Genomic DNA, 22,698 nt, shown 5'->3' on the forward strand with positions numbered 1-22,698 from the left:
CAAGGAAGCAATCAAGTGAATCCAGACTACAAGACCTTGTAAAAGACAACTAATAACCATGTTCATTTAACAAAATGATGCCATTAAATAGAAAGAATACAGGCTGTTCTAAAGTGACTAAAGAGACATAATCCACTGATCAAAGTTATCACAAAAGGATCTGGATAAGACACGATGTGCCTTTTGACATGATGTAATAAGTATTATATAATAATACCTAAGAAGATCAGACCTGAATCTGAATAACACTCTAGGTGTAACTACAAGTTTATGATACTTATAGGGTACAGAATATTACAATCAGAAAAACCCAAAATGCGAGAAACTCTATAGGACAAATAAACCAACTTATTTATTTATTTTTTAATGTTGTGAAGAGAAAGACAGAAGAGAAGGATATGGAATCTATATATTCAGTGGGTAGACTATGTTTGGATCCTCATAAGAACAAACTAACTTTTTATTTTTATTTTTCTTAAGCTTATTTATTTTGAGGTGGGGAGGGGCAGAGAGAGAAGAAGAGAGAATCCCAAGCAGGCTCCATGCTGTCAGCGCAGATCCCAATACAGGGCTCAATCTAATGAACCATGACATCACAACCCAAGCCAAAATCAAGAGTTTGATGCTCAACCAACTGAGCCACTCAGATGCCCCAGGAGCAAACCAACTTTTTAAAGAAGTATGAGATTATTCCAGAAATCTGAAAACTGACTGGGTATTTAATTGTATTAGGGAATAACTAGAGAATTCTAACTATGATAAAGATTCCATGGTTATATTAAAAAGAGCCCTTATCTTTTACAGACAAAGTTAACTCTCATTCAAGGACTTAGAATCTGTGAATTTGTCTATTTGCTAAAATTCATTTGTAAGCTTACAACCAATACCCATGGCATTTCTCAGTCATTTGCAGGCATGCCCAAGGCAGCAAAAAAAAATTTAAGTCGCCCAAACCACATGTTCCCAGCTGAGGTTAAACAAGGGGCCATTCTGTTTCAGTTCTCATACCATAAACAAGTGTTATTCTCACTTTAGTGCCAAATTTTTCACAATTTTACACTTTCTGTTGATGATTTCACTGTTACAAATGGTCACCAAGCATAGTGGTTAGTGTTCCTAAACACAAGAAAATTGTGATGTGCCTCATGAAGTAAAGAATGTATTAAACAATCTTTGTTCAGGCATGAGTTATACAGGCTATCATGAGTTCAAAGGTAATGAGTCAACAATACATATTAAATGAGATATCTTCAAAGAGAAATATACATAAAACAATGTTATATGTTGACCAGTTGACAAAAAGTTGTGGCCAAAGTTCACAGGAACCTAAACCTTTATTTCCCCAGAAGTAGTGGTCCAGTGTTGACTAATTCAATGTTTGCAATGACTTTATTGAACATAACTGCTGTGAATAACAAGAACTGACTGTCAACACTTATGTAATTGTGGATAAAATAACATGATGTCTGGGATTGCTTCAAAATAATCCATTAGCGGTAGAGGGAGCAGGGAAGCAGAAGGAAGTAGGTTTATTGATAAAATAATATTGGCCATGTGTTGATAATTACTCAACCTGGGTGGTGAGTAAACATGGAAATTCATTAATATATTACCTCTGCCTTTGCATCTAACTGAAATATTCCACAATAAAATAAAACACATACACACAAATATGTGTATAAGCATACCTCGTTTTACTGTGCTTTGCTATACTGTGCTTTGCAGATATTGAGTTTTTCACAAATGGAAGGTTTGTAGCAATCCCATGTCAAGCAAATCTATTTGCACCATTTTTCCAACAGCATTTGCTTACTTCACATCTTTGTGTCACATTTTGGTAACTCTCGCAACATTTCAAACTATTGTAATTGTTTGGGGGCACCACGGACCACATGCAAATAAGATGGCAAACTTAATTGATAAATATTGTGTGTGCTCTGACTGCTCCCCTGACTAGCCATTCCCCTATCTCTTTCCCTCTCATCAGGCCTCCCTGTTCCCTGAGACACAGCAATATTGAAATTAGGCTAATTAATAACCCTACAGAGGCCTCCAGTGTCCAAGTGAAAGGAAGGGTTGCACATCTCTCACTTAAAATCAAAAGGTAGAAATAATTAAGCTTAGTGAAAAAAGGCAAGTTGAAAGCTGAGACAGGACAAAAGCTAGGCCTCTTGCACCAAAAAAAGTTAGCCAAATTGTGAATGCAAAGGAAAAGTTCTTGAAGGGAATTAAAACATCTACTCTAGTGAACACACAAATGATAAGAAAGCTAAACAGCCTTGCTGCTGATATGAAGAAAGTTTTAGTGGTCTGGAGAGAAGATCAAGCCAGCCACAGCATTCCCTCATGCCAGAGCCTAATCCAGAGGAAGGCCCCAACTCTCTTCAATTCTGTGAAGGCTGAGAGAGGTAAAGAAGCTACAGAGAAAAAAACTGAAGCTAGCAGGGATTGGTTCATGAGGTTGAAGAGAAGAAACCATCTCCATGACCCAAAAATGCAAGGTGAAGCAGCAGGTGCTGTTCAATGTACAAGCCCAGCAAGTTATCCAGAAGATCAAGCTAAGAGAATTAATAAAGGTGGCTACATTAAATAACAGATCTTCAATGCAGACAGAACAGCTTTGTATTAGAAGATGATGCCATCTAGGACTTTCATAGCCAGAGAGAAGTCAATGCCTGACTTCAAAACTTCAAAGAACAGGCTGACTCTCTTGTTACGGGCTAATGCATCTGGTGACTTTAAGTTGAAACCAATGCTCATTTACCATGTTGGAAATCCTAGGGCCATTAAGAATTACATTAAATCTACTTGTCTATGCTCTATAAATGGAACAACAAAGTCTGAATGACAGTACATCTATTTACAACATGGTTTACTAAATATTTTAAGCCCACTGTTTTTAAGCCCACTTCTCAGAAAAAGACTCCTTTCAAAACATTACAGCTCACTGGCCATCTACCTAGTTACCCAAGAGCTCTGATGGAGACATACAATGTTTTCATGCCTGCTAACAAAATATCCATTCTGCAGCCCATACATCCAGGAGTCATTTCAACTCTCAGCTGCCATGGATCATGGTTCTTCTGATGGATCTGGAAAAAAATCAACTGAAAAGCTTCTGGAAATGACTCACCATTCCACATGCCATTAAGAACAGTCATGATTCATTCATGGAAAGAGGTCAGAATATCAACATTACCAGGAGTTTTGAGAAGTTGATTCCAACCCTCATTGGATGACTTTGAGGAATTCAAATTCAAGACTTTTGTGGGAGGAGTAATTGCAGGTGTGGTAGAAATAGCAACAGAACTAGAATTAGAAGTGGAGTCTGAAGATACGTTTGAACTGCTGCAATCTCATAATCATACTTTAACAGATAAAAAGTTGCTTCTAATGGATGAACAAAGAAAGAAGTTTCTTGAGTGGTTCTTGGTGAAGATGCCATAAGATTGTTGAAACAACAACAAAGGACTTAGAATCTTTCATAAACTTAGTTTACAAAGTAGCAGCAGGGTTTGAAAGGATAGACTCCAATTCTGAAAGAAATTCTGTGGGTAAAATGATATCAAATGGCATTGCATGCTACAGAGAAATGTTTTAGAAAGGAAGAGTCAATTGATATGGCAAACTTTATTGCTGTCTTATTTTAAGAAATTGCCACCACAACCTTCAGCAACTACCACTCTTATCAGCGATCAGCCATCAACACCAAAGCAAGACCTTACATGAGCAAAAAGATTACAACTCAATGAAAGCTCAGATGATGGTTAGCATTTTTTTAGGAATAAAGTGGTTTTTTTGAACCAATAAAGTATTTTAAATTAAGGTATGTACATTATTTTTTTAGACATAATGCGATTGCACACTAATAGACTATAGTATAGTATAAACATAACTTTTATAAGCACTGGAAAACCAAAAACTTCATTTGACTTGCTCTATTGCAATATTCGTTTCATTGTGATGGTCTGGAACCAAACCCACAACATCTCCAAGGCATCCCTGTACACAGACATCCCACAAAAAAACTTACCAGAAAATTATAATAAAGTGTCAAAAAGTTTTAAAAAGTTAAAAAAGTTGCAGATAGGCATTTTCCCAAAAGGGTATTGACATTTGGAGCAGTATGATTCTTTAATGGAGCAGGATTAACCTATTCTTTTCAGTATGGTTAGCAATCTCAGCCTACACCACTATGACAGCAGCAGCACTACTTGAAACTAACAATGCAGGCAAAGATTTACCCAGAAGGCCATTCATCACAGCATGATCATACGATTTTTAAAAAAATAAAATAATCTTAATGTATCAAAACAAGATACCGGTTAAATATAAATATGGTGTATCAAAATAATAAAAATATATTGTAACCAGTAAAAATGATACTGTACTTCCTCTTAAAGATGATTAACTTGGTGAAGATGATACTGACTTCCACAAATCACATTGAATTGAATAAATACCTATCAGCATGGAAAATAAGAAAAGGGGCCAAAATTGACCATAAATGTGAGAAACATTGGAAAGACAGAAGGATGTGCTCACAAACCCAGAGAAGAAAAATCAAATCAAAATCTAACTGATGCCTACAGTGGAAGAGGAAGATGCTTTTTCTCAAAGATGCTCAAAGAGACTCTAAGTACCCAATCAGTAAATACAGAGAACAGAAGCCCAAAGTAGTCAAGAAGACTAATAAAGGAACCATTTATCAAAAAGCTGAGTCTCTCACTCACTTGAAGCATTTGCCTACAGCAAATGGCCAAAGATGACTTTCCTTAATCAAAAGAAAATCTTAAGTCTTAAGTTTGAAAGGGCCCACCAAAGGCTGAGAAGGTTGGATTTTTTAAAAACCCAAATTAATAGCTGATATTGAAATTTTACTATGTTACATACAAAGAGACTATCTTGAAAGTTTAATTTATGCAAGCTACCTAGAAAAAAGAATCATACTTACACTGGATCACAAATACACTTGGTAGCACCTCTACATGCTAAAAGAAGATAACAGAGCTATACTTTCAAAAATCTGAAGGAAATTGGGGCGCCTGGGTGGCGCAGTCGGTTAAGCTTCCGACTTCAGCCAGGTCACGATCTCGCGGTCTGTGAGTTCGAGCCCCGCGTCGGGCTCTGGGCTGATGGCTCAGAGCCTGGAGCCTGTTTCCGATTCTGTGTCTCCCTCTCTCTCTGCCCCTCGCCCGTTCATGCTCTGTCTCTCTCTGTCCCAAAAATAAAATAAAAACGTTGAAAAAAAAATTAAAAAAAAAATCTGAAGGAAATTATGTGGACATAAAATTGCACGTTCAGCTAAACTATCAATCAAGCATAAGGACAAAAGAAAGACATTTTCAGGCATGTAAGGAGTCAGAAAGTGACTTGTGCATCCTTTCTCAGAAATAATGTTGAAAACATAACCCAACAAAAAGAAAGATATGGGATACCAGGAACTGTGGAACAAGTCCAAGAGTACAATGAAAAGAAAATCTAAGGTAATAGCTATGAGTAGGTGTAGAAAGCAACTGGTCCAAATTCATACCATAAGCCAAAAGGCTCAAGGAAGAATGTCTTAGGCTGTTAAACAAATACAACATTCTTTATGATAAGAAAGCAGAAAAGAAGGACTATTAGAAATTCCAAGGGGAAAAATGTTGTCTAGGAAGATCAAGGCACAGATATTAAACAGACTTAAATGTAACATTATTTGGGTAACTAGTGGACTATACAAAGACAGTGTATTGGACTTTGATTTTGAGAATATTCTTTTTTTGAAAAATAAAGATTCAATGGTATACCATTTTTCCTTTTTCACAAATCAAAACATACTACATGGTTCTCTAGGAAATAAATGTTCACATAATTATAAAGTTATAAATGCCACGTATAGGCTTCCAGTTTCAAAAGTCAACTCAAATTTCAAAGTATCTCACAGTATGACCTATGAACTACAACATCAGAATTATCTGGAGAGCTGTTTTTAAAAGACTTCTAGGGGTGCCTGGGTGGCTCAGTTTAAAAAAAAAAAAAAGAAGCATCCGACTCAGGTTCAGCTCAGGTCATGATTTCACAGTTTCAAGTTCAAGCCCTGCATTGGGCTCTGCACTGACTGCAGAGCCTGCTTGGGAATCTCTCTCTCTCCCTCTCTCTCTGCCTCTCCCCTGCTCATGCTGTCTCTGTCTCTCTCAAAGTAAATAAATAAACTTAAAATAAATTTTAAGACTTCTGGACCTCACTGCTAGAGATTCAGTAGATCTAGGGAAAAATCCCAGAAATCTGCATTTTAATAAATTCACTAGGTATAGCTTAGGCACACTAAAATTTTGAGAATCATAGCTGTAAAGTAATAATCTCCAAAATTTCCCATTATATATCTTATCAGTATAGGGCTTTTGAGTATACTCACAAAATATATGTGCATTTATTTACAAAGTGTGTATATATACTTTTGTATGTGTATTATGTATATTAAAAAGTAGAAATCTCAAAGGGTGAGAAAGAGGACTCAACAATATGTTAATATTTCTCTCTCAACCAAGAGGAAAGTGAAAATTAAAGACAGTTTTAGTTAGTTTAAAAAATAACAAATTAGAAAGCTGGAATATACAAATAAAATGAGAGGAGGATAATGAAAAAAATCACAGAAATGACTACTAAAGTCCCAAGAATGTTTCTTCTAGAAGGCTTATTTGGCTAGAAAACAGAATGCAACTGAGAGTGATCACATTTCATCTCAAGGAAATAATAAGGTACTTCAACAAAAGGCTTAATTCTGATTATCGAAAGGGAAAAACTGATTGATGAATGAGACATATAAGTAACATGAAGAGAAGGTGAATATACTACTCTAAGAGTCCACAATAATGGAGAATGGTAAAACTGTACATAGGTATCTATCACAGATTTTTAAAAGTCAAATTCCAGACAACACTGGAATGGTCCTAGGGCCAGACATACCAAAGGTCAAGTTATCAAAAACTGATATTCAGATTATATAATCATGATTCCAATAAAGACACAGGAAACGGCATCCATCCATATGCTTAGCTTCTCATTTAGGAAATGTACTGAAATCCATTTAATACGAAAGCAAGTGTTTTAATTGCTATGCTAAGCATCATGGGACTACCGTACACCAAATGTTTGGTAAGGAGTACCCAGCATCACTCTGCTATTTCTAATGACCAAGGAGAGGCCCAGTAATATATAGTTAAATCAATGAGCATCCCCTACAGGGTAATACAGAGTGCTAAGCGAAATCCCTCAGCCTATTCCAGATTACTTTATTCTGGCAAGGTCATCCCAGGCTTTCAGGTACACACTGCAATTACCTTAGGGGAAAACTGAGCCATGTCTAGGAAGGATCATGTCTAGAAAGTTGTCAACAGAGGCAGTTTCAGAGTAAAAAACCAAGTAACAGGTACTTCTCTAATTTTTAAAGTTGTGTCATAATAGCTCAACACACCGACATAAACAGACACACACATAACACGCACACACACAATGTCTAAGTCACACTTTTATCTCTTACCTCCAAACCTTCCAAATACATCAGAATATAAGTAGGAGATATGGCCTATTTATATTTATTAACTGGCACCCCTTGAAATAAGTCCAATAATTATTAATATCATGCTTCACATTCATTTGGAAATAAAATCTCTTTAGGGGCCTAATGCCAAGTTTTAATAATAAAGCAAAGCAAATTCAACAAACCAAATACTCATGAAAAAATTACTTGGAAGCTCACCGTTCTACAACCAAACTGACTGCTTGTGTGAGATCTGGGTTTGTCACCTGGAGACGTTTCCACAGAGACCATACAAATTCTTTATCAGCCTTAAAGAAACAAAAGACATTTTTAATGCATTGCTTTGTAGCTGTATCAGAGAAGACACTACATTAAATTTTAAAATGAAAAATGTTTCTTGATCTCTAGTTCTAGAACTATAAAATAGACTCTTGAAAACTGTAGCAGGAAAGCTTTATTTTAAGAAGTTCTTACACTGGTAACCCACATTCACTTCGACTATTTCTACCACCCACACTTCAGGGTATAAATGATGGAATGCTAAATATCAGTTATTTTGCTCTAAAAGGGAATTGCTCTCTATTTACAGCTCCATTTCTCAGCTCCCCTTTTCAGCAAAATTCCTTGGAAGAGTTGCCTATAAACACAGTCTCCACTTCCTCACCTCATTCATTCTATTACTTCTTCCAGTCAGATGTCCCTCCCTACTATGATGTTAAATTCCTTTTTTAAGGTCCCCTATGTAGCCAAATCCCATAGACAATGAGCAATTTTAGTCCTTACTGCCTAGGTCCATTGTCATCAACTATGGTTGAGAGTTAGGAATCACTTTAGGGGAAGTTTTTAAAAATAGTGATTATCTAGAGATTCTGATTTAATTGGTTTTGGGTAAGGTTCAAGCACCAGTATTTTTTACAAGTTCCTCAGGTGATTCTGTACACTCAGGATTAAATAAGAACCATTGCTCTAGGGGACCTCATAGTTCCATGGTTTCATGTATCAACTCTACACTAAGGACTTCCACATTTCCCGCCTTAGCTATTTCCTCTACCCCTAGGTGCAGACTCCGATTTCTAACTGCCTACTCAATAATTCCACTTGAATACCTAATAGGTATCTCAGATTTAACTTATCCAAAATAAACTTTTTGATTTCCTACTCTTTCACAAACCTATTACTATGCATCTCAGAAAATGACACCACCATCTAGTCATTTCTTCAAAGGCTTAACACCTACAAGTCAATTCTGGTTGCTCTCTTCCTCGTATTTCCTATCCAAACCATTAGTAAGTTCTATTACCTACAAAATATATCCCATTCTAGTTCAGGTCAACCTCTTCTCTTGCCTAGCCATCTACGATGGTTCCCCTAGCCTCCTTATAGCTCAAAAATCTCCACTGCATTCCCATCAGATTAGGAAAATAATCCAAACTCTGTATCAAGGCTACAAAACCCCACATTCTCCGGCCCCATACACACCTCCTCAACCTCATCTATCACTCTGTTCATTCATCATTCACACTAGTCTTTTTGCTCTACTTGTACCAGGGCCTTTGCACATGTACCATCCATCAGATTTTCATGTATATTATTTCCTCACTTCATTCAGGTCTTTGCTTAAATATCACCTCAAGTGAAGTCTTCTCTACTATATTTGTAGCCACCGAAACCTGTTTTTTTTTTTTTTAATTTTCTTTTCAACGTTTTATTTATTTTTGGGACAGAGAGAGACAGAGCATGAACAGGGGAGGGGCAGAGAGAGAGGGAGACACAGAATCTGAAACAGGCTCCAGGCTCTGAGCCATCAGCCCAGAGCCTGACGCGGGGCTCGAACTCACGGACCGCGTGATCGTGACCTGGCTGAAGTCGGACGCTTAACCGACTGCGCCACCCAGGCGCCCCGCCACCGAAACCTTTAAGTCTTTGATAACCCTTTGCCCTGATTAAATTTTTTCACAACACATTTCATTTTATAATACTATATTTGGTTGGTTGATTGGTTAGGTTTACTTGTGTGGCAGATATTTTTGTGTCTGTGTCCATCATCCATTCTTTCCTTCCTATTAGAAACCATTTGGCTTTTTGCTGCCCAATTAAAAGAATTAAAAGACAGGCCCCTCTTACCTATGGGTATATGACTAAGTTCTGCCAACAAAATATAAGAACTATTGCTAGAAATCTTAAAATTAGACTTATGTCTACCAAACGTGTTACAAATAATTTTTCTCTTGTATGTTGTTGCATATTTATTTACGATGAAGCATTTCAGAAAAGGGTAAGTTATTAGTTTTATATATTCAAATGTATCCATCTTTCCCATTATGGCTTAATGGCTTTATGTACCAATTTTTCTAATCAGCCTTCTCTACTCAGAGATTAGAAATGTATCTACCTATGGGATGCCTGGGTGGTTCAGTTAGTTGAGCATCTCACTCCTGAATTCACCTTGGGTCATGGTCCCAGGGTCATGGGATCAAGCCCCACGTTAGGCTCTGTGCTGTGCATGGAGCCTGCTTGGGATTCTCTCTCTCTCTGTCCCTTCCCCATTTGCACATGCACACGCACACTCTCTCTAAAATTAAAAAAAATTATGTACCTATACTTTCTTATAAAATTTTTGTTTTCCTTTTTTAATGCTCAAATCTTTGATCTACTTTATTTACTTGTTTTTAAAGGACTTTTGACAGTCTGAGTAGAAGAGACTACTACCTTTCCTAAACAGTCCTATATATATCATGCTTTACTTTATACTTTTAGAACCAAGAATTTAGAATTTGGGTATTAAAATAATTTGGGTTGGGACACCTGAGTAACTCAGTTCTTAATGAAGCACCTACTGATTTCAGCTCAGGTCATGATCTCACGGTTCCTAAGATGGAGCCTTTGGTGGGGCTTCACAATGATAGCACGGAGACTGCTTGGGATTCTCTCTCTGTGTCTATTTGCTCTCCCCCATTCTCTCTCTCTCCCTCTTTCAAAGTAAATAAATAAACCTAAGAAAGGAAAGAAGGAAGGAAGGGAGGAAAGGAGGGAGGGAGGGACAGAAGGGAGGGAGGACTTGAGTTAAAGACAAGAAATGTCACTATATAAATCACATGTCGTAACCTGCCTAGAAGAAAATATAAACTACGCAACATAATGTGCTCTAATATCTCTAGTTTTAAAAGGTATGCTGAGGAAATAACAAAATCCCTTCAAACAAATATTATCTAGAAATTTATCTTACAGCTCCCTTCAAAACAAAATAGGGAAGATTTACATGTATTTTCACCTCAACTTTTCTAACTAAAATATTAAGAAAGGTTATTATTGGGGCACCTGGGTGGCTCAGTCAGTTAAGTGTCTGACTTCGGCTCGGGTCATGATCTCATGGTTTGTGGGTTCGAGCCCCACATCAGGCTCTGTGCTGACAGCTCGGAGACTGGAGCCTGCTTCGGATTCTGTGTCTCCCTCTCTCTCTCTGCCCCTCCCCTCCTCATGCTTTGTGTTTCTCTGTCTCTCAAAAATAAACGTTGAAAAAAAAATTTTTTTAAAAGAAAGGTTATTAAGTAAAAATATAAAAAAGTAGGTTTTCTTTAGTTACTTCCACTTAAATAAGTTACTTCCACTTAAATAAGTTATGACTTAGTAACAAAGGACTTAGCTCTAGCACAGTTGAAGAGATATAGCAAGAAGTCAAAAAACATCTGATGAAAAAAAATCTTTACATCTTAATTTGTACATTTTTTCTCTTTTTCCCATTGTTGATAGTTAATGGTTATTTCACATCTCCTGTTCTATCTTCACCAAAGAGAAAGTAACAACAAATTCTTTCTTTTTTCTAATTTACAAATTTCTAAAGTTGTTATTATTATTATTTTTTAATTTGTGGTCAGCAGCGGTATTCAGATTCCCTTTGTCACCTAAAAACACTCAAATGTATAAGTGATAGTTTATTTGAAAAAAAAAGCAAGTTCTTTTGTAAGTAATAAAATGTTATAAATGGATTGTGAGACTACCATATTAGTTTTGTGACTTTTCCAGTTATTTATTTATCTAAATGTTTATTTATTTATTTTGAGAGAGAGAGCAAGCAAGGGAGGGGCAGAGAGGAGGACAGAGAGAGAATCCCAAGCAGGCTCCACACTGTCAGCACACAGCATGAATTGAGGGGCTTGATTTCACCAACAATGAGATCATAACCTGAGCCAAAATTGAGTCAGACAATTAGCCAACTGAGCCACACAGGTGCCCCAAGTTTTTCAGTTATTTAATGCTGTATAATCTTCAATGTGGTTTATACCTTAAATTACTAAAAAGACCCTCTTTCACATGCAAGAATAAATAAAGCGTCCCCCTAAAAACACAAAACTAATTGCCAAACTATTCCAGACATTATTAAAACAGAAAACTATTGCCAATCATATCCTCTTTATAGTTTCCCTTCTTTGGGGCACATAAATAGGTCCTTTTAAAATAATTTTAAAAAGGGGCACCTGGGTAGCTCAGTCAGCTGAGTGTCCAATTTTGGCTCAGGGCATGATCTCACTGTTCGTGAGTTCAAGCCCCACATCAGGCTCACTGCTATCAGCCTGTCAGCACAGAGCCCGCTTCAGATCGTCTGTCCCCCTCTCTCTGCCCTTCCCCTGCTTGCACTCTCCCAAAAAACAAAACAAAAAGTTTAATTAATTAAAAATAAAGGGGCACCTGGGTGGGTCAGTTGGTTAAGTGTCTGACTTCAGCTCAGGCCATGATCATGTGGTTCATTAGTGTGAGCCCCAGCACTGGGCTTTCTGCTGTCAGCACAGAGCCTGCTTCAAGATCCTGTCTTCTCTCTCTGGCCCTCCCCCACTCAAACCTTTTTTCTCTCTCTCTCAAAATAAACATTTAAAAACTCATAAATTATTTATTCTTACTCCATAACTTTGACACAGAATCAAGTAATTTAAAATTTAAATTAGGGATACCCAGCTGGCTCAGGCAGAAGTACATATGACTCTTGATTTGGAGTTGTAAGTTCGAGCCCCACATTGGGTGTAGAGATTACTCAAAGAAATAAACTTTTAAAAATAATTTAAATTTGGGGCGCCTGGGTGGCGCAGTCGGTTAAGCTTCCGACTTCAGCCAGGTCACGATCTCGCGGTCCGGGAGTTCGAGCCCCGCATTAGGCTCTGGGCTGATGGCTCAGAGCCTGGAGCCTGTTTCCGATTCTGTGTCTCCCTCTCTCTCTGCCCCTACCCGTTCATGCTCTGTCTCTCTCTGTCCCAAAAAATAAATAAACGTTGAAAAAAAAATTTTTTAAATAATTTAAATTTAAAAATCCTACTCCTCATAAAGTTTATCAAATTCAGCCTATGAAAGAGTTGACTAAATGCTTGGAGATCTGAATCTAAATTATCTTAGTAGTGTATTGGTCTTGACTCTCACTTATCAGCTGACATGGAAATAAGTATCAACTTTACAGACACAGAAATCCAAAACTTTTGTACTTTTTTGTACTCTCCCAGCACCTAGTTTACTGTCTGGCAACATAATAGGAGGAATGAATTCTACTGGAGGAATGAATTCAACAAACATGAAAACTATTTCCTATATTTAAATAAATAATTTGCCTATCAGAACCCAGGGAAAATAATGAAGTAAGTCTAATTACAAAATGTGGCACAAAGTAGTCTCTCAATAAATTATTATTGTGTGGGGTGCCTGGGTGGCTCAGTCGGTTAAGCGTCCAACTTCAGCCAGGTCACGATCTCGCGGTCTGTGAGTTCGAGCCCTGCATCGGGCTCTGGGCTGATGGCTCAGAGCCTGGAGCCTGCTTCCGATTCTGTGTCTCCCTCTCTCTCTGCCCCTCCCCCGTTCATGCTCTGTCTCTCTCTGTCTCAAAAATAAATAGAACGTTAAAAAAATTAAAAAAAAATTATAATTGTGGAAAATAATTGCACAAAAAGAGTCAAATACTAAAATACAACTACTAACACTGGTGAGGATTCTAATTATACCTTAGGTTCTTAAATTTTTTTTTTTCTTTATGAATGACTGGACAAGTTTTCAAAACACCTAAAAATCTAACAAAAAATATAACTGGCTAACTTCTCTGGTTATATATTCTTAATTCCAACATCACATACTTCATTAAACTTAGTTTCATCATTAAAGTTACATTAATAAACATATATTTCATTTCTTTCTTTCTTTTTTTTTTTTTTTTTTTTTTAGTAAAGCCTACATCCAACCTGGGGCTTGAACTCACAAACTGGAGATCAAGAGTCACATGCTCTGAGGAGCCTGGGTGGCTCAGTTGTTTAAGTGGCCAACTTCGGCTCAGGTCACGATCTCATGGCTTATGAGTTCAAGCCCCACGTCGGGCTCTGGGCTGATAGCTCAGAGACTAGAGCCTGTTTCAGATTCTGTGTCTCCCTCTCTCTGTCCCTCCCCTGTTCATACTCTGTCTCTGTCTCTCTCAAAAATAAATAAAACATCAAAAAAAAATTTTTTTAAGAGTCATATGCTCTACTGACTGAACCAGCCAGGTATCTATCTATCTATAATTTAAATGCCCTAAATAATTTTTTACCTTAAATTGATTTAGAGGTTTAGTGAATATTTTTGGATGCTACTGAAAAAGGAAATAAGCTTTGAGATATACATACATATGTCACACTCAAATATATATATGTGTGTGTGTATATACATTACACATATATAACATTACTTTTTCTCTTCTGGTATTCTACAAGTGCTGATAAATGTATATATACACATACTTGCAATATACTGAACTGCAAATAGAACACATTCTTGTCACAAGTAGAACACATTCTTAAAATAATCAAATTAAGAGTATAGTAAAGGTGGGTTCTAAATCAATGGACAAAGCATAAATGTCATGCACTTAAAATTGTTGTAGCACCCTTGGGGCGCCTGGGTGGCGCAGACGGTTAAGCATCCGACTTCAGCCAGGTCACGATCTCGCGGTCTGTGAGTTCGAGCCCCGCGTCGGGCTCTGGGCTGATGGCTCAGAGCCTGGAGCCTGTTTCCGATTCTGTGTCTCCCTCTCTCTCTGCCCCTCCCCTGTTCATGCTCTGACTCTCTCTGTCCCAAAAATAAATAAACGTTGAAAAAAAAAATTAAAAAAAAAAATTGTTGTAGCACCCTTGAAATTTCATTAGGAAGAAGCTACAGTGGGAAGCTCATGTCTTATCCTCAGTAAGTCCAGTACAGACAGCTTTTCTCTCCGCACTGAAGTTAATCATATTTTCTTTAGCTACGCATTATATGTATGTTGCTTGCTAATCTGAAGCCATATAAAAAAAAGCCTTTAATATTATAATCACATAGAGTTGGATGAGAAACATTTGGAACTGAGATAGCCTTCTTATACATGCTTATTCTGAGTAATTCCAGTGGGGTGGAGTGTCACATGGAACCACTCAAACTTTCTTTTTCTCCACCAAGTACATATAATTGAATTCCTATAAGCTAAATGTGGAAAAAGAACCAACTATATGAAGCCACTATTTATGACCAGAGACTAATTTGCAGGATTCTTTTCCCCCAAACTATACATTTGACCCATTAGTGTGTCAAATTAATTTAGTAGATCTGAGCAGTATTTTCTTAAAAAGTGTTAATTTAAAAGAAAAATCAGTGTTCATGGTGAACAATTAGGGCAAATATTTATGAAATTCTAGTTATGCGTATGTTGTGCACACTTACTAGGTTAAGGTTAAAATGAACTTATTTTGGGTTGCGATTTTTGAAAGGTTTGAAAAACAGGGTTAATACTATATATTCTTGGGCAATGTGATTTATAGCTAAAGAAGTAGAACAAATCAAAAGGTGTAAAAGTGAATTTTAATTACTTAAATGCTTTTTTATAAAACAGTTGGGAATTCAATTATTATTTCTCCTAAGTTTCAAACTGGTTTGACCACAGTTTTGAATGGGATACTGCCAATCTCATCTCACATTACTGGAATGCCTATGATCATCTAACAGGGACAATATTACAAAAATCTCAAGAACCATCACTCTAGCCTAATTATGACCATCTCTATTCTTACATCTAGGCATCTACAGTGCCTAGAGCACTTTAATCATCTTCCTAGGCCATATATGTCCAAGGTCACAAGGGCCAACACCGTATTTGAAGCTACATTTTTAAAGAATAGGGAATGGAGGGGCGCCTGGGTGGCTGAGTGGGTTAACCTCTGACTTCAGCTCAGGTTATGATCTCGCAGTTTGTGGGTTCGAGCCCCACACAGGGTTCCATGCTGACAGCTCAGAACCTGGAGCCTGCCTCAGATTCTGTCGCTCCCTCTCTCTCAGTCCCTCCTTCACTCACACTCTGTCTCTCTCTCTCTCTCTCAAAAATAAACATTAAAATAAAAATTAAAAAAAAAAAGAATAGGGAGTGGATTTGGGGTTGGGGGTCATTGGGCTGTTTCCAATAGAGTGAGTTCCTTACTCAAGTCAGTTTTAAAAAGTAAATATTTCAGCTCCTTAGCCAGCTGTAACTATGGCATATAGAGAGAGGGAAGGGGGAAGAGTATAGAAGTTATGGGCAAATAGCATCTTAGATTAGGACCTGTTAAAGTAACAAAAGCCTTTATCATGGGTTAACATCTTTATCCAAAGGTGAGGTGTGTAGATGACAAAATGTTTTAATTCACTGGTGTCTCTTATTTGTTCCTTTGCTCCTTATCCAGTAAAGAACAGAAAATCGGAAAATGACAAAGAAACAGTCACATAGTATTTCCCCAACTTGTTTAAGCAAATGTATATTCAATTTGAACAAGACTGTCCTGTTTTTACAGCCTTGACTCCATCAGCAAGGACCTACAAAAGGAGCAAAAGAATCCAATGGAACAAACAGAGAGAATGAAAATCATGAATTTTTACTAATCTAAACTGATGACACTGTTCATAGTTACCTTGGTTTTTAGTAGTTCCTAACTGGTTCTATCTTGAAGACAGAGTGACTCAAACATCTATTGTTGAGTGAATCCCCAGCATTTATATCTCCCAACCCTGTCTAAAGGTTCTGGTAAGATCAGGGAAGAGATGGTGGTAAGGATGCAAAACTAAACTAAAATCAAACCTCTTTGAACATGAGTGCAGTCAAGCTATCTTTAATAACTCTACAAATAACAGGCAAGTAATTCAACAGAATCGATTTAGGAAATGCTTTTCACTGGCAACATGATATGAAAATCAAATTTCTCTTTCAAGGATACAGAATTAGTATAACTGATTATTAAACATCAAGCATCATCTATTATGTGTGAAAGTTCCCACCCAAGACTCCCTAAAAATTACTGGTCTGTGTTTACAACTTAAGTTTAACTTGACTTAAGAACAAGTGTGGGTTTGAAAATTAAAAACAGGTTCTTTCACCGATGGATTTTATTTTAATAGAAGTGTTTAAACTTTCCTGTTCGATGTATCAACTCGTGGACTGCACTCCACTCCTCTCCAAGTACCACTAACAGTCACAACCAAGAACTTGGGCTTCTGGGGGGTGAGGGGGGTGCGACTACACGTTTTGGTGGCATTCAAGTGAACAAAACCAAACCCGGGCGCCGAGGCGAACCCTGCCCGGCCGGAGAGGAGCGGGAGCCCCTGGTCAGGGAGCGGGGCGCTGCTACTTCCCCCCGGCACTAAGCAGCGGGCCGGGCTGGGTGTGGAAACCGGGAGGCAGCGCCGCCGGACGGAGATGGGTGGGTCCCCAACCCGCGCAGCGACGCAGCCTAAGGCAGAGGGAGAGGGGCGCGCCTCCCCATCGGACCGGCCCCGGCCCCGGCCCCGCTGTGTAGGGGAAAGGCCGGAGGCCACCTCGATACCTGACACAGGGCCAGCTCCTCCTTTAGGCTGCTCAGCTCTTCCTCCAGCAGCTGCGTCCGGGTCACCATCGCCTCCTCTACCGAGATGCCCTCTAGTCGCTTGGACCCCATGGGCGAGCTGAGGAGGGGAGCCTGAGCCGGAGCTGCCCCCCCTGGCCCTCGCCGGCCCCCTGACCCTTCTTCGCCCCGCCAGCATATATCGTTTTTGTCCACGATGCCCTCCCGCACAGCATTCGCAAGACCCGAGGCCTCGCTGCGCACTGCGTGTACCACAGCTCCCCGCCCAACACGTGGGGACCAGGGACCCAACTGTCGCGCTGGGGGCGGAGGGAGCGGGGAGGGAGGCGAGCGCGCCGCCATGGCCGCGGCTGCTAACGGGTCAAGTTCCCTCTTGGAAACTCCACCTCCCCTTCCCCATCCTGGCGAGCCCCCAAGCTGCGAGCCGCGCATGCGCGAGACTTTTCCCGCCTCGGCGCGCGGGGTCTCGCGCTCGCGGATCCTGGCCAGCTTTCCGAGGGCCGCGCGCCCGGCGCGAGCGTTAGGCTGCGCACGCGCCGTGGCCCAAGGGGTTAGGCCAGAAAGCTGTGCGCGCTACCCCGACGTGCCGGGCCGAGTCTTCAGTTCCCATCGCCACGCCTTCTCGCCCACCTAAAACCCTATCCGCCACTTAGCGCCTAACTTACATCCCACCTCTTAAAGTCTTCCTTGACAAGCCCCTAGCCCCAAATGATCCTTAACTGTGAATTCCTTCGCCTTCAAGGCCCCTGCCAACTCGTTTGTCACGTTTCATTGACCGCCCTGGAGTGTTAGTTACACAGCTAATCTCTCCAGCGCTGTTGTAAACTCCTTGAGGATCAGGGAATAAGTTTTACACTTAAGTGTTTTCTTCACACCCTTTAGCAAAACTGCTTTACGTACAGCTGACATCCAGCTGAGTGATGTCAGGGAGATGTGGAAAGCCTTGTGCTGAGCTGGGACTATCAGCCGGATTTCCCATTTGAACTACGATCCTTTGCGCACCCTTTGTCTTTTGCTTTTCAAGAGACATGATTTCCTTTAAGTTTTTATGGCAGCTTCTTTTAAGCAATTGGCTGACTATCAGAGCGAGTGTACCCACCCTGCCCCCCGGTTTGGGTCCTTGGACCAATTTGAAATCAGTAACTCGAGCCTGGTTAAAGAACTGAGATCAGATTTCTGTGGCTCATCCTCTGTCTCCCTCTCCCTCCCTCTCTCCCTATCCTTCTCCTTCTCTCTCCCTCCCTTTTTTTCTTCCTTCCTTCCTGCTTTCTTTATAAGCTTATAATAGACAATACCCTTCTTTTTCTTTGCCATTATAACACGTCCTACTCGTCTTGTAACGGATCCACGTTGAACTAGCACTAGGGTTTTACCAAATGCTAGATGGCTTTCTTCTGCAGAAAGGGTTCCAGAATACATAGAGAGCTGAGGTAGGGAAAGGAGGACTGTGGAAATAGGGAGGTGACCACTTTAACTGATGACCGCTTCATTAATCAGAATTACTGCTTTGTGTGAGAATTTAGTTAGCACATGGAAAGACACCCTTCCAATTAGAATCTTGCTGAGGCAGGATGAGTGGGCTTCCTTCCCACTGAAGGTGAACACCTCACAAAATTTATAAAAGGATGTTAGAAAAAGTACCAAAAGCCTATCTTAGGAGTAACTCCCATATTGAACATTTACTATATGCTGAGTCCAGGGCTAAATATGTTTCATATATGTATTTATTAAATCCTTACATTACTGTAAAATAGATATTATGTTCACTTTACTAGTGAGAAAACTTAGAGTTAGGAGATTACTGTACCCTGCCTGAAGTCCCACATCTGGTGTTAGAAAAGCTAGAATATGGATCCACTTAATTCTAAAACCTCTCTGATCTACCTTTACTCCATACCTGTCACTTGAAATACAGCATTACATCTGAGCATATGAGATTTCATTGGGTTTAAGACTGAGAATTCTAGTCACAAAATTCACAAGTTTGGCATGAAATCATTATGAATGTACATTCTTAATGGCTATTTGTTATTCACTCAAAAGGGCATCATTTTATCCAATTATAGAAAGATTCTTCTGAAAAACAGTCAAACTTATTATGTTCAATAAATACACATTAGACTTAAAGAAGAATATCCTGAATCTATGGCTAGGTAGATAAGTTTTCTTCTTTTTTCGTTTGGCAAAATACACATAACATAAAATGTACCATTATAACCATTTGAAGTGGCTACAAATAAAATGTCTTTAAGTATATTCACAGTGCTAGGCAACCATCACCACTATCTAGTTCCAGAACATTTTTCACCCCCCAAACCAAAACCCATGTCCATTGTTTACTCCCCATTTCTACTAACCATCCCACCCCTCAAGCCCCAGGTAACCTTTTACATCTGGCTTCTTTCCCTTAGTATGTTCTCAAGCTTCATCCATTTTGTAGCGTGTAGCAGGACTTCATTTTCTTTTAGCCAAATAATATTCCATTATATGCATATGCCATAGTGCGTCTATCCATTTTTCTATTGATGGATGTTTGGGTTATTTCCACCTTTTGCCTATTGTGAATAGAGCTGGTATGAACATTCACATACAGGTTATTGTTTGAACAGGTTAGTCTTGATTTTTTTGTATATACAGATAGGAATTGCTGGCTCATATGTTAATTCTATGTTTAACTTACTAAGGAACTACCAAACCGTTTTCTACAGCAGCAGCACCATTTTACATTCCCACTAACAATGTATAAGAGTTCCAATTTCTCCACATCCTCACCAACACTTGTTACTTTCCCTTTTTTATGGCCATACTAGTGGGTGTGAAATGGTATCTCATAATGGCTTTAATTTACATTTCCCTAATGACTAATGACATTGATCACCTTTTCATGTTCTTTCATGCGCTTTTCATGTTGGACATTTATCTTTTTTGGAGAAAGTTCAATTAAAATCTTTTGTCCATTTTTATTGGGTTTTTTATCTTTTCATTGTTGAGTGATAAGTGTTCTTTACTGATATATTAAGCATAAAAAATTGCACATTTTCAGAAGGTACATAGGGAATTCTTTCTTGTATTATTTGGGAAAATGACAGAAACCTGTGAAACGTTGAATATTAACATTTGTATCTCAAAAAGATAAGTTAAAGATCTCTAATACCATCTGAATAAAACTGTCCAAAACAAACAACAGTGTCTCTCTGGTGCAATTCTTTGTTCAAACGTTTAAAAATGATGATATCTGTTCTGCAGAAATTAATAATAAACACTGCTAGGATGAAATATATTAGAACATAGAAACACACAATTCTATCCATATCATTGTTATATAGTTGAAATATTGTGGGAAATGTGCAAGTCAGTATGATATTTAGATTGCATCTCTCATTTTAATTTTAAAAATATATTTCTATCTTTTATTTAAGAAGAGAAATGTATTAACAGTTTCTCAGCCTTGATGTTTCTTTGTTTCCAGAAAGAATGCCAAATTTTAGACATATTTTTTTCTCCTTTACAGATTTGATATAATCTTTATTTGGTCAGCAGGATTTAATTGTTCAATTTTAAGCCACTAATAGGTGTTGGTAAGACCTTAAATATCATACATTTCTTTCAAATCATTTTGAAATTTATCTCAATTTTTAGGGCTTTTCCATATTCTAAGTGATTCAAATCTAGACTAGCCTGTTGCCTACCCCTTCAACATTAAAAGAGAAACCCAATGATGAATGTGCCAATGTGACATTCGCATCAGCGGCAGACATATCTTGTCAGTCTAATATGTACAAATTGCATTGCAAGAGTTAGTCAAAGTAAACCAAGAAAATTGTTTTATGCTTACAAACACTACAGTTTTGTTTGAGCAATTCCTGGCAACTATTGATTCCCTGATCAGTCTGAGAGCACTCTAAGTCAAGAACATAGGTATCCAAGGATGACATCATCTCTTCCAGTTGTCCCATGTGATTTTCACACAGTTCGAAAATGATGACTTACAGAGCTATGACAACAGAACTTCATTTTTCATTTTTATCTTTGGTGATTATATAAAAATTCAAAATTGTTTAAACAACTGTCTTTTTTCCCTAATAAAAGACTTTTCTAAAATTATCTCCTAATTCCTGTGGATATTGTTCTGGGGAAAAAATAAACATACCAACCAACCTGTATGTTTTAGGTTTGAGCCACTTTCTCAGCTTACTTAGCTCTACAAAATTTGGAATACAATCCCAAGTTCCCTGAGGAATTCAATTGCTTCAGTACATAGAGTTGCATAGTTTCAGGCTGCTGTTTTAACCTATGACCAAAGTGAGACAACACTCTACTTTTTTAGGCTTTCTTAATCTGTATTTCAGATTCCTCATCCCTAATAGATGGGATGGGAGACCGATAGCCTTAGATATTCCTTACCGTCAAGGCAATATTGCAAAAGTATTCCAGCCCTTCCATCTATTTTGTTCCTCTGGTTTCACCCCGAAGATGAAGGATTTCTTCCATTGCCAATGACCTGGTTTAACATCTGCCTTGATAATATTTACCTCTTCCCTACAGTATAATACAGTTTCATAGCACACATGCACACACACACACACACACACACACACACACACACACACTGGCTTTGGTCTTTTGTGATACTGTGATTTATAATAAAAAATATATATATTTGGTCTCTGTCCCCTTCCCCATTTCTGGCACAGGCCTCCTAAAACCCATGGTATTTCCTAAATGATGAGAGCTTAATGGTGTCTTTTTCTACATTAATAAGGTAAACTTTTGGTGGGGTGCCTGCATGACCCAGTCAGTTAAGCAGTCCAACTCTTGATTTTGGCTCAAAATTCATGAGTTTGAGCCTGGCATTGGGCTCTGTACTGACAGCATGGAACCTGCTTGGGATACTGTTTCTCCTCTCTGCCCTTCCTCCGTGCTCACACATGCTCTCTCTCTCAAAATAAATAAATAAACATTAAAAAAAATAATAAGATATGAGGCACCTGGGGAGCTTAGTCTGTTGAGCATTCAACTCTTGATTTTGGCTCAAGGTCATGATCTCATGGTCGGTGAGTTCAAGCCCCACATGAACTCATGTACACTGGCAGTGCAGAGCCTGCTTGGGATCCTCTCTCTCCCCCTCTCTCTTCCCCTCCTCTGTTTGCACACTCTCTATTTCTCTCAAATAATAAATGAACTTAAAAAAATAAATAAGGTAACTTTTGGAATGGCAGCTGGTTGTCAGTGGAGCCAACTATGTGATTAGAGGGTTAGAAATTTCAGACTCTGATTCCCTTCCTGCTTGGCAAGGTGATCAGTCAGAGTCTCAATAGGAAGTTGAAAGAAAACTCA

The 22,698-nt window shown here is 38.6% G+C and overlaps 1 protein-coding gene across 2 annotated transcripts in view; it reads right to left on the bottom strand.

Annotated features, from left to right (window-relative positions):
• The window catches only part of CNTLN (centlein), a 308,510-nt gene extending 290,753 nt beyond the window's left edge, over positions 1 to 17,757 (bottom strand). For both annotated transcript variants that reach the window (XM_047831088.1, XM_047831087.1), the window contains exons 1-2: positions 17,344 to 17,757; positions 7,742 to 7,830 (exon numbers count right to left, since the gene is read on the bottom strand). In XM_047831088.1, the coding sequence (XP_047687044.1) occupies positions 7,742 to 7,830; positions 17,344 to 17,703 (449 nt within the window). In that variant the 5' untranslated portion in view covers positions 17,704 to 17,757. The remainder of the gene's footprint in view (positions 1 to 7,741; positions 7,831 to 17,343) is intronic.
• Positions 17,758 to 22,698: the final 4,941 nt, after the last annotated feature.

The sequence above is a fragment of the Prionailurus viverrinus genome, chromosome D4 (assembly GCF_022837055.1).
Source record: "Prionailurus viverrinus isolate Anna chromosome D4, UM_Priviv_1.0, whole genome shotgun sequence".
In the NCBI taxonomy this organism is placed as follows: domain Eukaryota; kingdom Metazoa; phylum Chordata; class Mammalia; order Carnivora; family Felidae; genus Prionailurus; species Prionailurus viverrinus.